General features: G+C 44.8%; 1 protein-coding gene across 1 annotated transcript in view; it reads left to right on the top strand.

Annotated features, from left to right (window-relative positions):
- LOC134340648 (metabotropic glycine receptor-like) overlaps positions 1 to 25,687 on the top strand; it is a 209,551-nt gene that overhangs the window by 127,763 nt on the left and 56,101 nt on the right. Inside the window, exons 5-6 of the mRNA XM_063038104.1 lie at positions 12,956 to 13,024; positions 22,963 to 23,072. Coding sequence (XP_062894174.1) covers positions 12,956 to 13,024; positions 22,963 to 23,072 — 179 coding nt within the window. The remainder of the gene's footprint in view (positions 1 to 12,955; positions 13,025 to 22,962; positions 23,073 to 25,687) is intronic.

The raw sequence follows: 25,687 nt of genomic DNA, 5'->3' as shown, positions 1-25,687 counted from the left end.
AGATTTAGTTATTTTATTTAACTGAGGTACAGTGCGGAATTCCGGCCCTTTGAGGTGTGCAGCCCAGCAATTCCCTGATTAAGTCCTAGCCTAATCACAGGACAATTTATTATGACCAATTAACCCACCAACCAGTACGTCTTTGGACTGTGGGAGGAAACCAGAACACCCGGAGGAAACCCACGTGGTCACAGGGTGAACGTGCAAACTTCTTACAGGCAGCAGCAAGAAATGAACCCGTGTCACCTGTAATGTAAAGCGTCGTGCTAACCACTACACTGCTGTGAACAGCATTATAAAACGTGGTTTGAAGTGCTTACAGTGCAGTACAGCGTCAGGGTAATAGATGGGGGGGGGTTGGGGGGTCTAACTCGAATGGTTGATCAGATTAAGTACCTGGGGGAAGAAATTTTTAAGATGGCATGAAGTTTTTGCTTTAATAACCCTTTAGCGCTTTCCAGAAGGGAGCTTTTGGAAAAGGCAGTTTGCAGGGTGGATAGTGTCTGCAAAAATATTTCCTATCGCTTCTTTGTCCTGGACATTTAAAAGACTTTTAGATATGCACATGAACGAGCAGGGAGTGAAGGGATTTGCATGATCTGCAAACAGAAGGGATTAGCTTAATTTGGTATCATGCTTGTAAAGACTTTGTGGGTCAAAAAGCCTGTTCCTGTGCTATACTGTTCTTTATTAAATGTCAAGAAACCAAGGACGCCCCTGTTCAGTGATCTTGTCCTTTATCACTTCTATACCCACACCCCCTACCCAACTAACCAAGGAGGTGGGCAAGGTTTTATCTAAAAAGGAGTTAGTTGAAGGAATAAAGGTATGGCATATTTTCTAAACAAGGAGCAAATTCAGAAATCAGAGGTGCAAAGGGACTTGGAAGTCCTTGTACAGGATTCTCTAGAGGTTAACTTGCAGGTTGAGTTGGTGGTAAGGAAGGCCAGTGCAATGTTCGCATTCATTTCAGAGGGGACTGGAATATAAAAGCAAGGGGCAGTTTGGGGCCCCTCATCTGGCATTGGAAGTTCATGAGGATGATCCCAGGAATGAAGGGGTTAACATATGAGGAGTGTTTGATGGTCCCGGGCCTGTACTCACTGGGGTTTAGAAGAAGGAGGGGGTCATGATCGAATGGCAGAGAAGGCGCAATAGGCCAAATGGCCTAATTCTCTTCCTATGTCTTTTGGTCTTATGTTCTTAAAAGAAGCCATCCCCGTCAATATAGCACTCTCCCTGCAATGCGCTGGGCTCTGAGCTCAAAGGAGTAGCCGTGAAAGCAGAACGGTCTTGGAGATAAGAGTACTTCCCGCTGACTCACAGCCGAGACTGGCAGCAACTAGCTCAAGCCTTTGATCATCACAGACTGAACCCTAATATGTGTGTAACAGCCATGGTAAATATATTGGATCGTTTAGATCAGAGAACACTTTCTGAGAATACTTGCAAATGGGAATCGATTGCCGATCTGTGGTACATTAGATGTGGGTGTTAGGTTTCAGGACAACATGAGTCCTCAGTGGATAAGAATCAATTAGTGTTCTTGTCTATCATAGTCATAGTCATACTTTATTGATCCCGGGGGAAATTGGTTCTCGTTACAGTTGCACCATAAATAATAAATAGTAATAGTAATATTACTATTAGTAAATAGTAAATAGTAATAGTCATGGAAATAATAACTAGTAATAGAATAGTAATAGAAAATTAGTAATAAATAGTTAAAAACTAATATGTAAATTATGCCAGTAAATTATGAAATAAGTCCAGGACCAGCCTATTGGCTCAGGGTGTCTGACCCTCCAAGGGAGGAGTTGTAAAGTTTGATGGCCACAGGCAGGAATGACTTCCTATGACGCTCTGTGTTGCATCTCGGTGGAATGAGTCTCTGGCTGAATGTACTCCTGTGCCCAACCAGTACATTATGTAGTGGATGGGAGACATTGACCAAGATGGCATGCAACTTGGACAGCATCCTCTTTTCAGACACCACCGTCAGAGAGTTCAGTTCCATCCCCACAACATCACTGGCCTTACGAATGAGTTTGTTGATTCTGTTGGTGTCTGCTACCCTCAGCCTGCTGCCCCAGCACAACAGCAAACATGATAGCACTGGCCACCACAGACTCATAGAACATCCTCAGCATCGTCCGGCAGATGTTAAAGGACCTCAGTCTCCTCAGGAAATAGAGACGGCTCTGACCCTTCTTGTAGACAGCCTCAGTGTTCTTTGACCAGTCCAGTTTATTATCAATTTGTATCCCCAGGTATTTGTAATCCTCCACCATATCCACACTGACCCCCTGGATGGAAACAGGGGTCACCGGTACCTTAGCTCTCCTCAGGTCTACCACCAGCTCCTGAGTCTTTTTCAGATTAAGCTGCAGATAATTCTGCTCACACCATGTGACAAAGTTTCCTACCGTAGCCCTGTACTCAGCCTCATCTCCCTTGCTGATGCATCCAACTATGGCAGAGTCATCCGAAAACTTCTGAAGATGACAAGACTCTATGCAGTAGTTGAAGTCCGAGGTGTAAATGGTGAAGAGAAAGGGAGACAAGACAGTCCCCTGTGGAGCCCCAGTGCTGCTGATCACTCTGTCAGACACACAGTGTTGCAAGCACACGTACTGTGGTCTGCCAGTCAGGTAATCAAGAATCCATGACACCAGGAAAGCATCCACCTGCATCGCTGTCAGCTTCTCCCCCAGCAGAGCAGGGCGGATGGTGTTGAACACACTGGAGAAGTCAAAAAACATGACCCTCACAGTACTCGCTGGCTTGTTCAGGTGGGTGTAGACACGGTTCAGCAGGAAGACGATGGCATCCTCAACTCCTAGTCGGGACTGGTAGGCGAACTGGAGGGGATCTAATTGTGGCCTGACCATAGGCCGGAGCAGCTCCAGAACAAGTCTCTCCAGGGTCTTCATGATGTGGGAGGTCAATGCCACCGGTCTGTAGTCACTGAGGCCGCTGGGGCGCGGCGTCTTCGGCACAGGGACGAAGCAGGACGTCTTCCACAGTACAGGAACCCTCCGGAGCCTCAGGCTCAGGTTGAATACATGGTGAAGTACTCCACATAGCTGAGGGGCACAGGCTTTGAGCACCCTGGTACTGACACCATCCGATCCTGCAGCCTTGCTTGGGTTGAGACGTTTCAGCTGTCTTCTCGCCCGTTCAGCTGTGAAGCCCACCGTGGTGGTTTCGTGTGGGGAAGGGGTATAGTCATGAGGGCAGGGTGGGGGACTGTGAGGAGGGGTAGGAGGGGAGAGTGGAATATGTGTTGGTTGGGGGCCAACAACAGATGGCTCATGTGGGGGGTGGGCAGGGGCCACACTGTCAAATCTGTTAAAGAACAGGTTAAGTTCGTTGGCCCTGTCTACACTGCCTTCCGCTCCTCTGTTGCTAGTTTGCCGGAACCCAGTGATGGTCCTCATCCCCCTCCAGACCTCTCTCATGTTGTTCTGCTGGAGTTCCCATTCAAGCTTCCTCCTGTACCGGTCTTTAGCCTCCCTGATCCTGCCTTTCAGGTCCCTGCAGTCTGGTGGCAAGTGGGCAGACTGTGGGGACAATGAGGGTACCAAATGTTTTTTTCAGATATATGAACATTAAAGAGAGAAGAAAGTGGATATGGACTGCTAGAAAATAATGCTGGAGAGATAGTATGGGGAAAAAAGAAATGGCAGACAAACTTAATAAATGTCTTGCATCAGTCTTCACTGTGGAAGATACCAGCAGTATGCCAGAAATTCAAGAGTGTCAGGGAGCAGAAGTGAGTGTAGTTGTTATTACTAAGGAGAGGTGCTTGGGAAGCTGAAAGGTCTGAAGGTAGATAAATCACCTGGATCAGATGGATACACCCCAGAGTTCTGAAAGAGGTAACTGAAGAGATTATGGAGGTATTAGTAATGATCTTTCAAGTTCACTAGATCTTTCAAGTCTGGAAAATTGTAAATGTCACTCCACTCTTTAAGATAGGAAGGAGGCAGAAGAAAGGAAATTATAGGGCCATTAGCTTGACTTCAGTGGTTAGGAAGATGTTGGAGTCTATTATTAAGGACGTAAACACAAGGAATTCTGCAGACGCTGGAAATTCAAGCAACGCACATCAAAGTTGCTGGTGAACGCAGCAGGCCAGGCAGCAGCTCTAGGAAGAGGTACAGTCAACGTTTCGGGCCGAGACAAGGATGTGGTTTTGGGGTACTCGGAGGAACATGATGAAACAGGCCAATGTCAGTATGGTTTCCTTAAGAGGAAATCTTGCCTGACAAATCTGCTGGAATTCTTTGAGAAAATAACAGGCAGGATAAACAAAAGAATGTCTGTGGATGTTGTTTACTTGGATTTTCAGAAGGCATTTGACAAGCTGATGCAAATGAGGCTGCTTAATAAGATAATAGCCTATGCTATTACAGGAAAGACACTAGCCTGGATAGAAGACTGGCTAATTGGCAAGAGGCAAGGAGTGGGAATAAAGGGGGTCTATTCTGGTTGGGTGCCAGTGACTAGTGGTGTTCCACAGGGGAGAGTATTCGGACCGCTTTTATTCACGTTTCATGTTAATGATATGCATGACAGAATCTTTTGGCTTTGTGGCCAAGTTTGCAGACAGTACAAAGCTAGGTAGAGGAGCAGGTGGTGTTGAGGAGGAGGGTGTCTGCAAAAGGACTGAGACAGATCGGGAGAATGAGCAAAGAAGTGGCAGATGGAATATAGTGCAGGGAAGTGTATGGTCATGCACTGTGGAAGAACGAACAAAGGTGTAGACTATTTTCTAAACAGGGAGAAAATTCAAAAATCAGAGGTGTAGGACCTTGTGCAGAATTCCCTAAAGGTTAACTTGCAGGCTGAGTCAGTGGGTAAGGAAGGCAAAAACAATGTTGGCATTCATTTCGTGAGGATGAGATTATAAAAGCAAAGATCTGATGATAAGACTTTACAACTCATTAATCAGACCACAGTTGGAGTATTGTGAGTACTTTTGGGCCCCTTATCTCAGAAAAGATGTGCTGGCATTGATTGTGTGTGTGTGCAAGATCTGAACTTAATGCTTAAATTGAAATGAATTGGTCAGACCACATTCAGAGTACTGGCAGCAGTTTTGGGCCCCATATCTGAGAAAGATGTGCTGGCATTGGGAAGGGTCCAGCGAATCATGGGAATGAAAGGTTTAAGGTTTGAGGAGTGTTTGATGGCTCTGGGCCTGTACTTGCTGGAGTTTAGAAGAATGAGGGAGGAATCTCATTGAAAGAATACGGAAAGGCCTGGAATTCAGGGGTTCCCAGTCTGGGGTCCACGGACCCCTTGCTTATTGGTGTTGGTCCATGGCATAAAAAAGGTTGGGAACCCTTGGCCTAGATAGAGTGGACATTGGGAGGATGTTTCCTATAGTGAGAGAGTCTAGGACCAGAGGGCACAACCTCAGAATAGAAGGACATCCCTTTGGAATTGAGATGGAGTGAAAAACGCTCTACGTTATCAACTTAGTAAGATTCTCAGAGAACATAGAGCATAGAACAGCACAGTTCTGTCATAGTCCCGTCTGGCAATGCCCCATCTTGCTATTACCTCCTTAATTGGGCCTTAATCCCCTCGTCTGATTTCCGATCATTCCCAGTTCCACTAATTACAACACTCCTGGTTCCTATTAGCGAACATTGGATAAAACTCGGGCAGCACAGCCATGCTTTGCCAGTTTGTTGGTTGACTCTAGTGTGAGTAAAGCTCATTTCCTGATTCCTTGGGACTGTCAGTTCCAAGCTCCACATCATTTCCTGGATACTCTACGTAAACTTTGTCTCCATGTAAAGACTCTCCTGGATACCGGTTCCCCGTTCACGGTGGTGCTAACGCCTCACGACTCTGCCTCTGTGCTTGTGTCCTGCACTTGGGTTCGTCCTCAGCCTCGTCCTTGCAACAAGTACAGGCCCACAAAGTAGTGTTGACCTTTTAATCTACTCTAAGATCAAGCTAACATTTTTCATTTTTCCATCTATTTTTCTATCATCCATGTTCCTATCTAAGGGGTTTTTTAGATGTGTTTAATCTATCTGCTTCTACTACCACCCCGGCAGGGTATTCCATGCACCCACCTCTGACTGTAAAAAAATGACATCTAATATCTTCCCCTAAACTTTACTCCAATCACCTTAAAATTATTCCTCTCCTCATATTAGTTACTTCCACCCTAGGACAAAGTCCTTGACTGTCCACTCGATTCATGTCTCTTATCATCTTGTACACCTTGATTAAGTCACCTCTCGTCCTCCTTTGCTTCAGAGAGAAAAACCCTTGATCACTCAACCTACCCTCTGAAACATGCTTCCTAATCCAGGCAACATCCTGGCAGATCTCCTCTAAAACATCCACGATCTTGGATCAGAAACATGGTAGTGAAGCAGTTAATGTAATGCTTTACGGTGCCAGTGACGGAGGTTCAAATCCTGCCGCGGTCTGTAAGGAGCTTGTACGTTCTCCCCTTGACCATGTGGGTTTCCTCCCACGGTCCAAAGATGTGAAGGGCAGCAGGTTAATTGATCACGTGGATGTAATTGGTCAGCACGGGCACGTTGGGACAGATAACCGTGCTGTATGTCTAAATTTAAAAAAATCAAGGTCTCATCAGAGACATACCACCCTGACATTACAGCATCAAGTCACTAATTCCACAGCCTGGGTTACGTATTAAATCTGTGGAAGTGAATGCTAGCAATAACGGATGTATACATTACTTTTGTAAGCATAAAATGTAACATGTTGTTATAGATGATGCAGTTCTTACTCTGAGACTCTGGCTTGCTTGATTATATCATATTTAACCTATCTGAACATTTCAATTATGCTCCAGCCTTTAACACATCCTCATTCCATATGAGAGTGACCCAGATCTGTAATTACATTGCAGCCCTGTAACAAAATATCATACTGTCCCTTCTATATATAACCAATCCAAAATATCTCATGTTGATTATAGCCTAGAAAATTTTGAGATATCTGCTACTAATTTTATCTATCTATAAATCCCTCTAATGACTTTCAATCTATGCATACAGGTCGATTGGATAGCACGATTGTAAAATAATTCCCTCTTTCCCTCTCCGCCTCTCCTTCGCCCTCTCCCCCTCTCCCCCCTCTCTTTCTCCCCCCATTACCCTCTCTCTCTCCCTCTCCCTCTCACCCTTTCCCTTTCTTTCCACTTGCCAGGTCCAACCCACCTTGAGCCTCTTAATGATCTTGCATCTCTCACAGTACAGCTACATCACTCCCACATTTTGTTCTAGAGTATCTTTAAAAATAAAGATTATCTTTATTTGTCACATATTCAGTGCCTATAGTAAGTATTCACCGCCCCCCCCCTCGGAAGTTTTCATGTTTTATTGTTTTACAACATTGAATTACAGTGGATTTAATTTGGCTTTCTTGACACTGATCAACAGAAAAGACTCTTTTGTGTCAAAGTGAAAATGAATTTCTACAAATTGGTCTAAAGTTATTATAATTATTAAACACAAAATAATTGATTGCATTAGTCAGTATTCAGTAGATGCACCTTTGGAGAGTCTGTGTGGACAGGTCTTTGCACATCTGGACACTGCAATTTTTCTCCATTCTTCTTTACAAAACTGCTCAAGCTCTGTCAGATTGCATGGGGATCGTGAGTGAACTGCCCTTTTCAAGTCCAGCCGCAAATTCTCAATTGGATTGAGGCCTGGACTCTGACCTGGCCACTCCAGGACATTAACTTTGTTGTTTTTAAGCCATTCCTGTGTAGCTTTAGCTTTATGCTTGGGGTCATTGTCTTGCTGGAAAACAAATCTTCTCCCAAGTCACATTTCTCTTGCAGACTGCATCAGGTTTTCCTCCAGGACTTCCCTGTATTTTGCTGCATTCATTTTACCCTCTACCTTCATAATCCTTCCAGGGCCTGTTACAGAGAAACATCCCCACAGCATGATGCAGCCACCACCATGCTTCACGGTAGGGATGGTGTGTTTTTGATGATGTACGCTGTTTGGCTTACACCAAACATAGGGCTTAGTCTGATGGCCAAAAAGTTCAATTTTGGTTTCATCAGACCATAGAACTGTCTTCCAGATGACTTCAGAGTCTCCCACATGCCTTCTGGCAAACTCTAGCCACTTTTTCCACAGTGGCTTTCTCTGCCACTCTCCCAGAAAGCTGTGACTGGTGAATCATCCGGGCAACAGTTGTTGTTTGCACAGTCTCTCCCATCTCAGCCACTGAAGCTTGTAACTCCTCCAGAGTCGTCATAGGTCTCTTGGTGGTCCTCCTCACTAGTCCCCTTCTTGCACAGTCACTCAGGTTTTGAGGACGGCCTGCTCTAGGCAGATTTACAGCTGTGCCATATTCTTTCCAGTTCTTGATGATTGATTTAACTGTACTCCAAGGGATATTCAGTGACTTGGAAATTTTCTTGTATCCATCTCCTGACTTGTGCTTTTCAATAACCTCTTCACAGAGTTGCTTGGAGTGTTCTTTTGTCTTCATGGTGTAGTTTTTGCCAGGATACTGACTCAACAGCAGTTGGACCTTCCAGATACAGGTGTATTTTCACTACAATCAATTGAAACACCTTGACTGCACATAGGTCTCCATTTAACTAATTATGTGACTTCTCAAACCAATTAGCTGCACCAGTGATGATTTGGTGTATCATATTAAAGAGGGTGAATACTTATGCAACCAATTATTTTGTGTTTTATATTTGTAATTAACTTAGATCACTTTGTAGAGATCTATTTTCACTTTGACACGAAAGAGTCTTTTTCTGTTGATCAGTGTCAAAAGGATCCAAATTAAATGTTGTAAAACAATAAAACATGAAAACTTCCGGGGCGGTGGGGCTGAATTCTTTTTAAGGGTCTGTACGTCGAAACATCGAAAATGGGTCATTTGCGTCAACTACCAACACACCCCAAAGATGTGCTGGGTAACCTGCAAGTGTTGCCACATTTCTATACCAACAATAGACAACAGATATAATCATAGTCATAGTCATAGTCATACTTTATTGATCCCGAGGGAAATTGGTTTTCGTTACAGTTGCACCATAAATAATTAAATAATAACAAAACCATAAATAGTTAAATAGTAGTATATAAATTATGTCAGGAAATAAGTCCAGGACTGTCCTATTGGCTCAGGGTGTCTGACCCTCCAAGGGAGGAGTTGTAAAGTTTGATGGCCACAGGCAGGAATGACTTCCTATGACGCTCTGTGCTGCATCTTGGTGGAATGAGTCTCTGGCTGAATGTATTCCTGTGCCCACCCAGTGCATTATGTAGTGGATGGGAGACATTGTCCAAGATGGCATGCAACTTAGACAGCATCCTCTTTTCAGACACCACCGTCAGAGAGTCCAGTTCCATCCCCACATCATCACTGGCCTTACGAATGAGTTCGTTAATTCTGTTGGTGTCTGCTACCCTCAGCCTGCTGCCCCAGCACACAACAGCAAACATGATAGCACTGGCCACCACAGACTCGTAGAACATCCTCAGCATCGTCCGGCAGATGTTAAAGGACCTCATTCTCCTCAGGAAATAGAGACGGCTCTGACCCTTCTTGTAGACAGCCTCAGTATTCTTTGACCAGTCCAGTTTATTGTCAATTCGTATCCCCATATATTTGTAATCCTCCACCATGTCCACACTGACCCCCTGGATGGAAACGGGGGTCACCGGTACCTTAGCTCTCCTCAGGTCCACCACCAGCTCCTGAGTCTTTTTCACATTAAGCTGCAGATAATTCTGCTCACACCATGTGACAAAGTTTCCTACCGTAGCCCTGTACTTAGCCTCATCTCCCTTGCTGATGCATCCAACTATGGCAGAGTCATCAGAAAACTTCTGAAGATGACAAGACTCTGTGCAGTAGTTGAAGTCCGAGGTGTAAATGGTGAAGAGAAAGGGAGACAAGACAGTCCCCTGTGGAGCCCCAGTGCTGCTGATCACTCTGTTGGACACACAGTGTTGCAAGCACACGTACTGTGGTCTGCCAGTCAGGTAATCAGGAATCCATGATACCAGGGAAGCATCCACCTGCATCGCTGTCAGCTTCTCCCCCGGCAGAGCAGGGCGGATGGTGTTGAACGCACTGGAGAAGTCAAAAAACATGACCCTCACAGTGCTCGCTGGCTTGTCCAGGTGGGCGTAGGCACGGTTCAGCAGGTAGACGATGGCATCCTCAAGTCCTAGTCGGGGCTGGTAGGCGAACTGGAGGAGATCTAAGTGTGGCCTGACCATAGGCCGGAGCAGCTCCAGAACAAGTCTCTCCAGGGTCTTCACGATGTGGGAGGTCAATGCCATCGGTCTGTAGTCATTGAGGCCGCTGGGGCACGGTGTCTTCGGCACAGGGACGAGGCAGGACGTCTTCCACAGTACAGGAACTCTCCGGAGCCTCAGGCTCAGGTTGAATACATGGTGAAGTACTCCACATAGCTGAGGGGCACAGGCTTTGAGCACCCTGGTACTGACACCATCCAGGCCTGCAGCCTTGCTTGGGTTGAGATGTTTCAGCTGTCTTCTCACCTGTTCAGCTGTGAAGCCCACCGTGGTGGCTTCGTGTGGGGAAGGGGTATAGTCATGAGAGCAGGGTGGGGGACTGTGAGGAGGGGTAGGAGGGGAAAGTGGAATATGTGTTGGTTGGGGGCCAACAACAGATGACTCATGTGTGGGATGGGCAGGGGCCACAATGTCAAATCTGTTAAAGAACAGGTTAAGTTCGTTGGTCCTGTCCACACTGCTAGTTTGCTGAAACCCAGTGATGGTCCTCGTCCTCCTCCAGACCTCTCTCATGTTGTTCTGCTGGAGTTTCCACTCAAGCTTCCTCCTGTACCTGTCTTCACATTAGGTGCAGGAGTAGGATATTCGGCCCTTCGAGCCAGCACTGCCATTTACTGTGGTCATGGCTGATCATCCACAATCAGTACCCTGTTTCTGCCTTCTCCCCATATCCCTTGACTCCGCTATCATTAAGAGCTCTATCTAACTCTTTTTGAAAGCATCCAGAGAATTGGCCTCCACTGCCTTCTGAGGCAGAATATTCCACTGATCCACAGCTCTCTGGGTGAAGAAGTTTTTCCTCAACTCCGTTCTAAATGGCCTACCCCTTATTCTCAAATTGTGGCCTCTGGTTTTAGACTCCCCTAACATCAGGAACATGTTTCCTGCCTCTAGCGTGTCCAATCCCTTAATAATCTTATATGTTTCAATCAGATTCCCTCTCATCCTTCTAAATTCCAGTGTATACAAGCCCAGTCGCTCCAATCTTTCAACATATGACAGTCCCGTCATCCCAAGAATTAACCTTGTGAACCTACGCTGCACTCCCTCAATAGCAAGAATGTCCTTCCTCAAACTTGGAGACTAAAACTGTACACAATACTCCAGGTGTGGTCTCACCAGGGCCCTGTACAACTGCAGAAGGACCTCTTTGCTCCTATACTCAACTCCCCTTGTTATGAAGGCCAACATGCCATTAGCTTTCTTCACTGCCTGCTGTACCTGTATGCTTACTTTCAGTGACTGATGAACAAGGACACCCAGATCTCGTTGTACTTTCCCTTTTTCTAACTTGACACCATTCAAAATAGCATACCTGTAATGTACGCCAGGAGCGGGAATTGAACCTGGGTCACTGGCGCTGCAATGGCATTATGCCAAACTAATGTGCCACCCAACTTTAAGGCCTCTGTTGCAGATCTATAAAACTTTAGTTAGACCACACTTGGACTATTGTGTTCAGTTCTGGTCCCCTCATTGTAAGAAGGATGTGGAAGCTTTAGGGAGGGCACGGAGGAGATTTGCCAGGATACTGACTGGATTGGAGAGCATATCTTGTGAGGATAGGCAAAACGAGTTAGGGCTTTTATTATCTTGGTACACTTTTATCAAGTAAATTCTCATTAGGTTCACAAAAATGTTTCAGGAATTGAAAGGTTTATCATATGAGGAGCATTTGATAGCTCTGGGCCTGTACTCATTCGAATTCAGAATGAGGGGGGATCTCATTGAAGCATATTGTATGTTGAAAGGCCTCAGTAAAGTGGATGTGAAGAGGTTGATTACTATGGTGGGGGAGTCTAGGACCAGAGGGTACAGCCTCAGAATAGAGGGACATCCATTTAGAACAGAGAAGATGAGGAATTTCTTTAGCCAGAGGGTGGTGAATCCGTGGAATTCTTTACCTCAGGTGACTGTGGAGGCCAAGTCATTGGGTATATTTAAGGCAGAGGTTGATAGTCTCTTGATTGGTCAGGGCATGAAGGGATAAGGGGAGAAGGCAGGAGATTGGGGCTGAGAAGGAAATGGATCAGCCATGATAAAATGGCAGAGCAAACTCAATGGGCCAAATGGCCTAATTCTGCTCCTTTATCTTATGGTCTTATGGTCTCCTCACCCTTTGGAGAGTCTCTTAAATGTCCCTTACGTACTTGCCTCTACAAATGCCCCTGACAAGATGGCTCACAAACCTATCACTCTCTATGTAAAAACCTGCTTCTAACATTGCCCCCATACCTTCCTCCAATCACATTAAATTTATACCCTCTCGTATTAGCCAATATATTAGGAATTGGACAGTGTTGGGTGTGTGGAACACCTTGCCAAGAGTGGTGGTAGAGGAAGATACATTTAAGAGACTCTTAGATGGGCACATGGGTGATAGAAAAATGGAGAGTCATATAAGAGAGAAGGATTAGATTGATGTTGGAATAGGTAAAAGATTGGCCCAAAGTTGTGGGCTGAAGAGCTCGCACTGTGCTGTACCGCTCTATCTAAATGCTTCTTAAATGACGCTATTATATATTTGGCCAATGGTCATTTTTGTTTGGGATTTGGGAGCAGAGAAAAGCTCAATATTTGGTGAAAAACACTTAACTCTGGGAGAATTGCGAGTCAGGAAATGTAAAACTTGCCTTTTCTTTCTGTAGAGAATCAGAACATCTGGACTCCTCCTGTTGGAGACAATTCTTGGAGGATCTATCCTGCTTCACTTTCCCGTAAGTACCCAGGAAAATACCTGTTCCTGAATGCAAAACCGTGAAAATAAAACAACCAGCTTTGCCGGTTCTGCCCCTTCTCATTCACCACCTCAATCATTAGGCAGAATCTATTCCCCTCTCCCTGATATCCCCTCTTCATTAAATATTTAAAAGGATTCAAAGATTTGAAATACATTTATTATCGAAGTATGTATGCAGTATACAACCCTGAGATTCGTCTCCCCACAGACAGCCACCAAACAAAGAAACACCATGGATCCTGTTCAAAGAAAACATCGAACATCCAACATGCAATAAAAAAGAGCAATTTGTGCAAACGACAAACAAAGAATGAAAAACACACAGAACATAAAACATCAAATGACAGAGTCCTTGAAACGGTCCAGGGACATTCGGTTTGGTTCAGTTCAGTTCAATTTTCCATTGACTGCAGAGCCACAGAGTCAGTCCACCCCGATCAAAATTGCACAAAATAGCAGTTAAAAAAAGGAGTAACCAGAAACCAGAAACACATCATAACATGAACTACAGAGTCCAACCCACAAACCTTGTCCAAGACCCAAGTCTCTGGCACCATCCTTCGACAGCAGTGAGAGGGAGCGAGAGATCGGTCAAATGCCAACACCTTCCTCCAGCAGTAGCCAGTGACCCACACCACCAAGGACTTAGGACATGCCCTCCTCTCATTACTACCATCAGCAGGGAGGTACAGGAGTCCAAACACATACTTAACATTTTAGGAACGGCAGTTATGAATGGCAGTGATAACAAACCTGAAAACAACAGGAAGATTTTCAGAGACTCTGTTTTCAAAGCTATGCAAGCCCTGAGAGGAAAGACTTTATGTCATTCTGTCTTCATCATCATCATCATTATGTACTGTGTCATGGGACGTAGGTGATCAGGGTCTCATGACCATAATTGGTCTTGACAAATTTTTCTACAGAAGTGGTTTACCATCGCCTTCTTCTGGGCAGTGTCTTTACAAGACGGGTGACCCCGGCCATTATCAATACTCTTCAGAGATTGTCTGCCTGGCATCAGTGGTCACATCACCGGCTGCTCGTACGACCATCCACCACCTGATCCCACGGCTTCACGTGACCCTGATCGGGGGCTAAGCAGGTGCTACACCTTGCCCAAGGGTGACCTGCAGGCTAGCAGAGGGAAGGAGCACCTTACACCTCCTTTGGTGTCCACCCTGCCACCCCTACTCTGTCCTGTGGGTTTTAAGCATCTTCAAACTCTTTCACCTCCTTCTACAAGAGGAAATATCCTCACACATCCACTCTGTCAAGAGCCCTCAGTATCTTACATACTTCAATGAATTTCAATCTCATTCTTCCAAATTCCAGTAGATACAACACACACAAAATGCTGGAAGAGCTCAGCAGATCAGGAAAGGCATTTATGGAAAGGAATAAAGAGTTGCTATTTCCGACCGAGACCCTTTGCCCTGATGAAGGGACTCAGCCCAAAACGCCAACTCTTTATTCTTCTCCACAGATGTTGCATGACCCGCTGAGTTCCTCCAGCACTTTGTGCATGTTGTAAATCTGCCCAATCAGGTTCCTGCCCGCTTCACCACACCCCGGTCTGAATGCACCACATCTGATCTCACAACCTGACCTTGCATCTGCAAACCTTTGGACAACTGGTCCCAATCTGCCCAGAACCTTTATCAAAGTAAATGTATTATCAAAGTACATATATGTCACCATATACTACCCCGAGATTCATTTTCTTGTGGGCATACTCAATAAATCTATAGAATAATAACCATAACGGTAACAGTGAAGGACTGCCCGACTGGGGTATTCAACCAGAGTGCAGAACACAACAAACCGTGCAAATACAAAAAGAAGTTATCCCCTCTGGTTCAAGAGTCTGATGGTTGAGGGGCAATAACTGTTCCTAAACCTGGTGATGTGAGTCTTGAGGTTCCTGTACCACTTTCTTGGTGGCAACAGGGAGAAGAGAGCATGTCCTAGGAGATGGGGATTCCTGATGATGGATGCTGCTTTCCTGCGACAGCATTTCATGTAGATGTGCTCAAAGGTTGGGAGGGATATTCCATTCAAGGGCTATGGTGTTTCCATACCAGGCTGTGTTGCAGCCAGTCAATATCTCTCTGCTCCATGTCTATAGAAGTCTGTTAAAGTTTCAGATGTCTCTCAAAACACTTTATCAATGTGGATGTAAGGGCTACTGGGCAATAATCACCATGCTCTTCTTGGGCACCGATATAATTGAAGCCTGCTGTAAGCAGGTGGTTACCACACACTGCCAAAGGAAGAGGTTAAAGATCTCAGTGAAAACACCAGCCAGTTGATAGAATCGCTCCTCAAAGAAGGAGAAAACATAACCCAGCATGTTGGCTCTTTGGTAGACCTTTCTGAGATCTTCTGCCCAGCTGTTCAAAGCCTACAACCCTGCAAATATCTGATCCTCATAACCTGTGCAAACACAACAAATATTGCAAGAAAATAAATGAAAAGTCATGAGCTGTCTTTTTATATTATGAAGGTGACCACACTTCATTGGCTGAGAACTTCATTGTCATTGTCTACATTTGTCCATGTATATTTCATGCCAATTTAAGTTTTGTCATGGTTCCAGGGAAGGGCAGAACATCAAGGGGATGCCTTGTAAGGCATGAAAATGCCCGACACAGGCCTCTCATGGTCTGAGTCGATGTTCCCTCCTTCCCCATGGTTCCAACTGAACAGCAGCAGGCATCCTAGTTTCGGCACTCCAATTCTCCAGAGTATGGCTATCTGCTGCTGTCCCTTTAAGACTCAGACTGCCAATTATTGTCTGTCACATTCCTTCATGGAAAGTCTGTACTTAAAGGCCTCGGGCTGAGCACTCAGTGCTCAATCGTAAGAGTTCCATTTCTTGTGCTACTCTTTGTCATTTGTGTTGTCTTGTTTATTTCGAGTCTCATGACAACTTTATGTTAAGTTATGTTCATCACGTTTGAAGTGGAGAGGCTTGAGAGATCCCAGGAGTGATGTTGTCTGGAGCTTAGATGCTGGTAGGGTCATCCATGGTGGTAAGGTCAAGTGGGATCCCATATCTGTATTGCAGTAGCACTTACATTCACAGTGATGAAGTGTTTTGAGAGATTGGTGATGAAACATATCAATCCTCCCTGAGGAGTGAGCTGGATCCACTCCAATTTGCCTACTGGAGCAACAGATCTACAGCAGATGCCATCTCATTGGCTTTTCACTCAATCCTGGAACATCTGGACAGCGAAGATGCATACATCAGGATGCTCTGTATCAATTACAGCTCTGCGCTCAACATTATTATCTCCTCAAAACTAATCAATAAGTTCCCAGACCTAGACCTCAATCCCTCCTTGTGCAATTAGATCCTGGATTTCCTCACTTGCAGACCCCAGTCAGTTCAGGTTGGCAACAACATCTCCTCAATCTCCATCAGCACAGGAGCACCACAAGGTTGTGTGATTATCCCCCCTGCTCTCCTCTCCTCATGCTTATGACTGTGTGGCTAAGTACAGCTCCAATGCTATAATTAAATTTGCTGATGACACCACTGTCGTTGGCTGGATCAAAGGTGGTGATGAATCAGCTATAGGAGGGAGATTGAGAATCTGACTGAATGGTGCCACAACAACGTCAGCAAAACCAAAGAATTGGCTACTGATGATAGGAGAAGGAAACTGGAGGTCCATGAGCCAGTCCTCATCAGGGATAGAGGTGGAGAGGGTCAGCAAGTTTAAATTCCTCGGTGTTATCATTTCAGAGAACCTGTCCTGGGTCCAGCACCAAAGTGCCATTACAAACAAGGTGTAGCAGCACCTCTACTTTCTTAGAAGCTTGTAAAGACTCTAAAACTTAGACAAACTTCTACAGATGTGTGGAGAGTATACCTCTTCACTGTGAAGGAACTACCCTGCGCTGTGTCACTAAATTAATAAATAAAATAAATAAACACCATGCTCAATTAAGTGATTGTACTACTACTACCATGCTTGTAACAAGTGCAACAAGTGAATTTATACCTCAGATAAGTGTGTCTATGTCAATAAACTTGAACTTGAGAACTTCTTACTGGGGCCAAAAACTGCTCTCCTCAGTGGAAACTCTGATCCACTTTGTTACTGTCCAGTGCCAGGTCCTTGAATGTGGTCTGGTGTCTTTGAACCATTTTGGAAGTACAATAATGCATAAGCAATTACGCCATCACTGATTCAGTCCACCGGTGAGAACCTTCCCCTGTACATGGCTGACAGATGGCTCAGTCTAAATTTGGAAGCAAATTTACATGTTTGACGCATCTAATAATAATTGCTCACTTGTGGCATCTCATTTCCCTTCAAGGATTAGTCAGTATTATTTTTAACTGTTAAAGCTGCAATTTCACTAACTCACCTCAGACTGAAATGGTGTAGAAATGGCTTTGACTAATGATTAACACAAGAAATTCTGCAGATGCTGGAAATCTAGAGCAACACACACAAAATGCTGGAGGAACACAGCAGGTCAGACAGCATCTATGGAAAGTAATAAACAGTCAACTTTTTGGCCCAAGACCCTTTATCGGGACTGGAAAGGAAGGGGCAGAAACCAGAATAAGAAGTGGGGGAAAAGGAAGGGGTATGAGTTGGCAGGTGATAGGTGAGACTAGTAAGGGGGAAGGTAGGTGGCTAGGTGACAAGGATGAGGTTAGAAGATGGGAGGTGATAGGTGGAAGAGGTAAAGGGCTGAAGAAGGCTTTGGCGAGAACGGGCAGAGGCCAGGGTAGGTTCCAGTAAGTATTTTGTCCAGATTGTTTAGAGTAGAGAGAATGCCAGGCAGGATGTTGGAATGCTCCTCTTGCAGGATGTGGGAAGTCAGGGAGCCCTCCGGTGTCCCTGACAACCACACCTGCAAGAAGTGCATCCAGCTGCAGCTCCTAACAAACTGCGTTAGGGAACTGGAGCAGGAGCTGGATGACCTGCGGATCATTTGGGAGAATGAGGAGATTATAGATAGTAGCTACAGGGAGGTAGTTACACCAAAGGAGCAGAGGACGGGAAATTGGGTCACTTTCAGGCGAGGGAAGAGGAAAGGTGCAGGTAGAGCAGGGTTCCCCTGTGGCCATTCCACTCAACAACAAGTATACCGCATTGGATACTGTTGCGGGGGATGACTTACCTGGGACTAGCTGCAGTAGCCGGATCTCTGGCACTGGGTCTGGCTCTGCAGTGCAGAAGGGAGGGGGGAAAAGAGGAGAGCGGTAGTGATAGGGGATTCGATAGTTAGAGGTGCAAATAGGAGGTTCTGTGGTCGTGACAGAGAATCCAGGATGGTTTGTTGCCTCCCGGGTGCCAGGGTCAAGGATGTCTCTGATCAATTGCATGACATTCTGAAGTGGGAGGGTGATCAGCCAGATGTCGTGGTGCACATCGGTACCAATGACATAGCAAGGAAGAGTGAAGAGGTCCTGGAGAGTGAGTATAGAGAGCTTGGTAGGAAGTTGAAAAGCAGGACCTCGAGGGTAGTAATCTCAGGATTCCTACCTGTGCTACGTGCCAGTGAGGGTAGGAATAGGATGCTCTGGAGGAGGAACAAGTGGCTGAGGAACTGGTGTAGGGAGCAGGGTTTCAGATTTCAGGATCATTGGGACCTCTTCTGGGGCAGGTGGGACCTGTACAAGAGAGACGGGTTACACTTGAACTACAAGGGGACCAATATCCTTTCAGGGAGGTTTGTTAGTGCTATTGGGGAGGCTTTAAACTAGATTTGCAGGGGGATGGGAACCAGAGTGCCAGAGCTGACAGTGTGGCTGGGGTAAAAATAAATGATGTTGAAAGTTTAAGCAAATCCGCTGATAGAAAGGTTGTGAGTGGTGGTAAAAATCTTCTGAGGTGTACATATTTCAATGATAGGAGTATTGCGGGGAAGGCGGATGAGTTGAGGGCGTGGATTGACACGTGGAATTATGATGTTGTAGCAATTAGTGAAACTTGGCTACAGGAGGGGCAGGACTGGCAGCTTAATATTCCAGGGTTCCGATGTTTCAGATGTGATCGAGGCAGAAGAATGAAAGGTGGGGGGTGGGGGGGTAGCATTGCTTGTTAGGGAAAATATTACAGCAGTGCTCAGGCAGGACAGATTAGAGGGCTTGTCTACTGAGTCCTTATGGGTGGAGCTGAGAAACAGGAAAGGTATGGCCACATTAGTGGGATTGTATTACAGACCACCCAATAGTCAGCAAGAATTGGAGGAGCAAATCTGCAGAGAGATAGCAGGCAACTGCAGGAAACATAAAGTTGTGGTGGTAGGGGATTTTAATTTTCCACATATTGATTGGGACTCCCATACTGTTAGGGGTCTAGATGGTTTAGAGTTTGTAAAATGTGTTTAGGAAAGTTTTCTAAATCAATATATAGAGGGACCAACTAGAGGGGATGCAATATTGGATCTCCTGTTAGGAAACGAATTAGGGCAAGTGACAGAAGTCTCTGTAGGGGAGCACTTTGGTTCCAGTGATCATAACACCATTAGTTTCAACTTGATCATGGACAAGGATAGATCTGGTCCTAGGGTTGAGGATCTGAACTGGTAGAAGGCCAAATTTGAAGAAATGAGAAAGGATCTAAAAAGCATGGATTGGGACAGGTTGTTCTCTGGCAAGGATGTGATCAGTAAGTGGGAAGCCTTCAAAGGAGAAATTTTGAGAGTGCAGAGCTTGTATGTTCCTGTCAGGATTAAAGGCAAAGTGAATAGGAATAAGGAACCTTGGTTCTCAAGGGATATTGCAACTCTGATAAAGAAGAAGAGAGAGTTGTATGACATGTATAAGAAATAGGGAGTAAATAAGGTGCTTGAGGAGTATAAAAAGTGCAAGAAAATACTTAAGAAGGAAATCAGGAGGGCTAAAAGAAGACATGAGGTTGCCTTGGCAGTCAAAGTGAAGGATAATCCAAAGAGCTTTTACAGGTATATTAAGAGTAAAAGGATTGTAAGGGATAAAATTGGTCCTCATGAAGATCAGAATGGTCGGCTATGTGTGGAACCAAAAGAAGTGGGGGAGATCTTAAATGGGTTTTTTGTGTCTGTATTTACTAAGGAAACTGACATGAAGTCTATGGAATTAAGGGAAACAAGTAGTGAGGTCATGGAAACTGTACAGATTGAAAAGGAGGAGGTGCTTGCTATCTTGAGGAAAGTTAAAGTGGATATATCCCCAGGACCTGACGGGGTATTCCCTTGGACCTTGAAGGAGACTAGTGCTGAAATTGCAGTGACCCTGGCATATTTAAAATGTCAGTGTCTACGGGTGAGGTGCCGGAGGATTGGAGAATGGCTCATGTTGTTCTGTTGTTTAAAAAAGGATCGAAAAGTAATCCGGGAAACTATAGGCCAGTAAGTTTGACATTGGTAGTGGGTAAGTTAATGGAGGGAGTACTAAGAGACAGAATCTACAAGCATTTGGATAGACAGGGACTTATTAGGGAGAGTCAACATGGCTTTGTGCGTGGTAGGTCATGTTTGACCAATCTATTGGAGTTTTTTGAGGAGGTTACCAGGAAAGTGGATGAAGGGAAGGCAGTGGATGTTGTCTACATGGACTTCAGTAAGGCCTTTGACGAGGTCCTGCATGGGAGGTTAGTGAGGAAAATTCAGTCGCTAGATATACATGGAGAGGTGGTAAATTGGATTAGACATTGGCTCAATGGAAGAAGCCAAAGAGTGGTGGTAGAGAATTGCTTCTCTGAGTAGAGGCCTGTGACTAGTGGTGTGCCACAGGGATCAGTGCTGGGTCCATTGTTATTTGTCATCTATATCAATGATCTGGATGATAATGTGGTAAATTGGATCAGCAAATTTGCTGATGATACAAAGATTGGAAGTGTAGTGGACAGTGAGGAAGGTTTTCAAAGCTTGCAGAGGGACTTGGACCAGCTGGAAAATGGGCTGAAAAATGGCAGATGGAGTTTAATATAGACAAGTGTGAGGTATTGCACTTTGGAAGGACAAACTAAGGTAGAACATATAGGGTAAATGGTAAGGCACTGAGGAGTGCAGTAGAACAGAGGGATCTGGGAATACAGATACAAAATTCTCTAAAAGTGGCGTCACAGGTAGATAGGGTCGTAAAGAGAGCTTTTGGTACATTGGCCTTTATTAATCAAAGTATTGAGTATAAGAGCTGGAATGTTATGATGAGGTTGTATAAGGCATTGGTGAGGCTGAATCTGGAGTATTGTGTTCAGTTTTGGTCACCAAATTACAGAAAGGATATTAATAATGTTGAAAGAGTGCAGAGAAGGTTTACAAGGATGTTGCCGGGACTTGAGAAACTCAGTTACAGAGAAAGGTTGAATAGGTTAGGACTTTATTCCCTGGAGCGTAGAAGAATGAGGGGAGATTTGATAGAGGTATATAAAATTATGATGGGTATAGATAGAATGAATGCAAGCAGGCTTTTTCCACTGAGGCAAGGGGAGAAAAAAAACCAGAGGACATGGGTTAATGGTGAGGGGGAAAAGTTTAAAGTGAACATTAGGGGGGGCTTCTTCACACAGAGAGTGGTGGGAGTATGGAATAAGCTGCCAGACGAGGTGGTAAATGCGGGTTCTTTTTTAACATATAAGAATAAATTGGACAGATACATGGATGGGAGGTGTATGGAGGGATATGGTCTGTGTGCAGGTCAGTGGGACTAGGCAGAAAATGGTTTGGCACAGCCAAGAAGGGCCAAAAGGCCTGTTTCTGTGCTGTAGTTTTTCTATGGTTTCTAAGATGGAATCTGATCGGAAAGCACAGTGGACCATGGAAGGAAGGAATAATAAATCTTCTGGCTCCCTTTTTACTCATTCACTTCTCCTCACCCGCCCATCACCTCCCTCTGATGCCCTTCCTCCTTTCCTTTCTCCCATGGTCCACTCTCCTCTCCTGTCAGATTCCTTCTTCTTCAGTCCTTTACCTTTTTCCACCTATCACCTCCCAGCTTCTTACTTCATCCCCTTTTCCCCCAACCACACACATTTCCCCTCTGCTGACCTCACCTATCACCAGCCAGTTTAAACTCCTCCCCTTCTCTCCCCCCCACCACCCACTTTCTTACGCTGACTTTGTCCCCCTTCCTTTCCAGCACTAGTGAAAGATCTCAGCCTGAAATGTCAACTCTCCATAGATGCTGCCTGACCTGCTGAGTTCCTCCAGCATTTTACGAGACTATTTCTCTTCCCTATTTTCCAATTCATTTTCTTCTGACAGTGTTGTGAATGGGTACAGTTCACACCCCTCCCCCCAAGTAATGCATTTTTAAGAGTTTGCAATAAGCACACTATATTATGTACGGCTCTGGTCACACTGATACAGGAGAGATGTCATTAAGCTGGAAAGAGTGCAACAAAGATTTATGAGGCTGTTATATCTTTCACAATTTTATAAACTTCTGTCAGGTGCCTTTCAACCTCTGACGCTCCAATGGAAGCAGTCCAAATTTGTCCAACCTTTCCTTATAGCTAATACTCTCTAATCCAGTCAGCATCCTGGTGAACCTCTTCTGCACCCTCTCCAAAGCCACCACATTCTTCCTGTAATGGGGTGACCAGAACCTCACTGTAGCATAGCAGATAGTGCGATGCTATTACAGCTCGGGGCTTCGGAGTTCAATTCCTGTGCCATCCGTAAGGAGTTTGTACGTCTGTCCCATGGCTGCATGGATTTCCTTCGGGTGCTCTGGTTTCCTCCCACAGTCCAGAAACGTACCGGTTAGTAGGTTAATTGGTCATTGTAAATTGTTCTACAATTAGGCTAATGTTAAATCGGTGGATTGCTAGGCCGGAGGGGCCTATTCTGTGCCGTACATCTACATAAAAAAATGTACACGATACTGCAAACATGCCTAATAGCATGACCAAATGTTTCAGGTCCAGGTTAACATATGTTCTTGTGTTTGTCCACCAGGTAATTATCCTGTATTTCGAGCCCAGTGTTTTTCGGTGTGTCCTGCTGCGATGGGTGCGAATGCTGGGCTTTGTCATCACCTATGGAACCATAGCCTTAAAGATTTACAGGTACGTGTGCTTTGTATGACTGAGAATTGCTCATCTGGATAAGTCCATAAGATATAGAAGCGGAATTTGGCCATTCGGCCCATCGAGTCTGCTCTGTCTTTCCATCATGGTTGATTTACTATCTGTTAACGCTCAAACAACAAAGACAAGTTTTTCTTTCACTTAAGCAACTTTACTTTCAACGTCTCCATTCAATACATAAGGGCTGCTACCTTTTATCCCCACAATACTCATGTTTTCCCCGGCGCACATGCGCATAACAGGGAAAGTGCACGTGCTTACTTAATAATTACATTGCCCAAGTGAACAGAACTCAACAATCTCCCATCTTTTTTATGTATACATTAAAAAAAATTAAAGACAATTCCTGTGGCTTAACAATTGGAGAGGTGTTCTTTTCATGAAATTCTGCACCCTTTTTTCTCCAAACTTACCTTTGCTCATTGTGGCCAAAAAGCTCTTTTCAAAAAGTTCAAAGGAACATCTAAACAAGCCTGATGCATTTTGGAAACAAGTCCTGTGGACTGATAAAGTTAAAATAGAACTTTTTGGCCGCAATGAGGAAAGATATGTTTGGAGAAAAAAGGGTGCAGAATTTCATGAAAAGAACACCTCTCCAACTGTTAAGCATGGAGGTGGATGGATCATGCTTTGGGCTTGTGTTGCAGCCAGTGGCACGGGGAACGTTTCACCGGTAGAGGGAAGAATGAATTCAATTAAATACCAGCAAATTCTGGAAGCAAACATCACACCATCTGTGAAAAAGCCGAAGATGAAAAGAGGATGGCTTCTACAACAGGATAATGCTCCTCAACACACCTCAAAATCCACAATGGACTACCTCAAGAGGTGTAAGCTGAAGGTTTTGCCATGACCCTCACAGTCCCCAGACCTAAACATCATCGAGAATCTGTGGATAGACCTCAAAAGAGCAGTGCATGCAAGACAGCCCAAGAATCTCACAGAACTAGAAGCCTTTTGCAAGGAAGAATGGGTGAAAATCCCCTAAACAAGAATTGAAAGACTCTTAGCTGGTACAGAAAGCGTTTACAAGCTGTGATACTTGCCAAAGGGGGTGTTACTAAGTACTGACCATGCAGGGTGTCCAAACTTTTGCTTCGGGCCCTTTTCCTTTTTTATTGTTTTGAAACTGTAACAGATGGAAATAAAAAAGTTTTCCTGCTTAAAATATTAAAGAACTGTGTCATCTTTAACTTTATGCCTTTTAGAAATCAGGTCATCTTTTATACACTTAGCTATTCGCAGTAACAGAAATTTTGACCAGGAGTGACCAAATTTTTGCGTGCCACTGTATATACCTCCATGTCTCACAAATACCACAACTCCATCCTGACCAATGACAACTCCAGGACCTTTCCATTCTGTACAGTCTGCTCTTTTGGAATACACTTTGTCCCTTGTCTCATATTTCTCATCTGCAGGACGGGGCTGTGCCCTCAGTGATCTTCGAATTCTCTCTGGACACTCTGCTTCAGTGAAAGCCCTCCTGGATCCATGCAGTGCTGAAGTATGATTTCCCAACCCATTCCCTCCTTGTAGGGCCCTCGAGAGCAGGCGGTCTGTCAACCAGTACAGAGGGAAGGCGATCAGCAGTTGATACGGGCTATAGTCATGTACGTTGTGCATGGTTGTTCTTCACCATAAAGGCCCAGTCCAAGGCTGTGTTCCAATCCCAGCCATTGCTTTCCTTTAGCTTCAGCATTATTTCAGTAAGCATTTGATGTTGTTGCTCCAGAAGTCCATTCCTCCAAGGACTGTATGCCGCTACTGTCTTTGATTCAATGGTAAAGTTCTCTGCCATACGCCTGAATTCATCATTATTAAATTCACCTCCATTATCACTGAATACTTTCTGAGGTGGGCCGTGCACACTCATCCAGGAACGGATGAAGTGTTTTCCTATCTCTGAGGTCTCTTTGTGTTCACAATGTTACTGGCTCTGAAACATGTGAACTCATCAATATGTGGAGATACCACACTCCTTGCTCCTGTTCATGTAGGCCTACAGCTACTGTCTGATTGTACTCAGATGGTAGTGACAGACCAACCACAGGCTTGGGCTTGGGCTTTCCAAACTTCTGGCACGTCTCACAGCTGTCAATCATCTGCTCTAGAATGGAAAAATAGTCTGCATCTGTTTCCTGAACTCCTGAGCAGTTTGTGAAGTCGATCAGTCAAAGTGTGTCCAAACTGCGTGTGAAGCTGGAGCAACACTTGGCATTTCTCATGTGGAGTCATGTTCTGTGTGACAGTTCGCACTTCATTCTCACGTTGGTTCTCAGAAATGTCTTTATCTAGAATGTTCAGAGCTGGGGAGCTCAAGAGACACTGGCCATTGAAACATCATATGCACTTCATTCTGGTTTAACTCACTTACATAGCTATCAAGCCATTTTTCTCCACACACTGTGCACATTCATGCTGTATTAAAAACAGCAGATCTGGGAGATTCTATCATCAATCTCTCTGCATCAGATGTCTCTGATTTTTCTCCAAAAATCTTCTTCAGTGTTGATTTCATAGATGCAAATGTAAGTTCTGTGCATGCAGTTAACAGTAGCTGTTTGTCCTTTATGTATAGACATGAAGCACCA

This window comes from Mobula hypostoma, chromosome X1 (genome assembly GCF_963921235.1).
Source record: "Mobula hypostoma chromosome X1, sMobHyp1.1, whole genome shotgun sequence".
In the NCBI taxonomy this organism is placed as follows: Eukaryota; Metazoa; Chordata; class Chondrichthyes; order Myliobatiformes; family Myliobatidae; genus Mobula; species Mobula hypostoma.
Note: the sequence above shows the minus strand (reverse complement) of the source record. Positions and strands in the feature narration are given on the sequence as shown.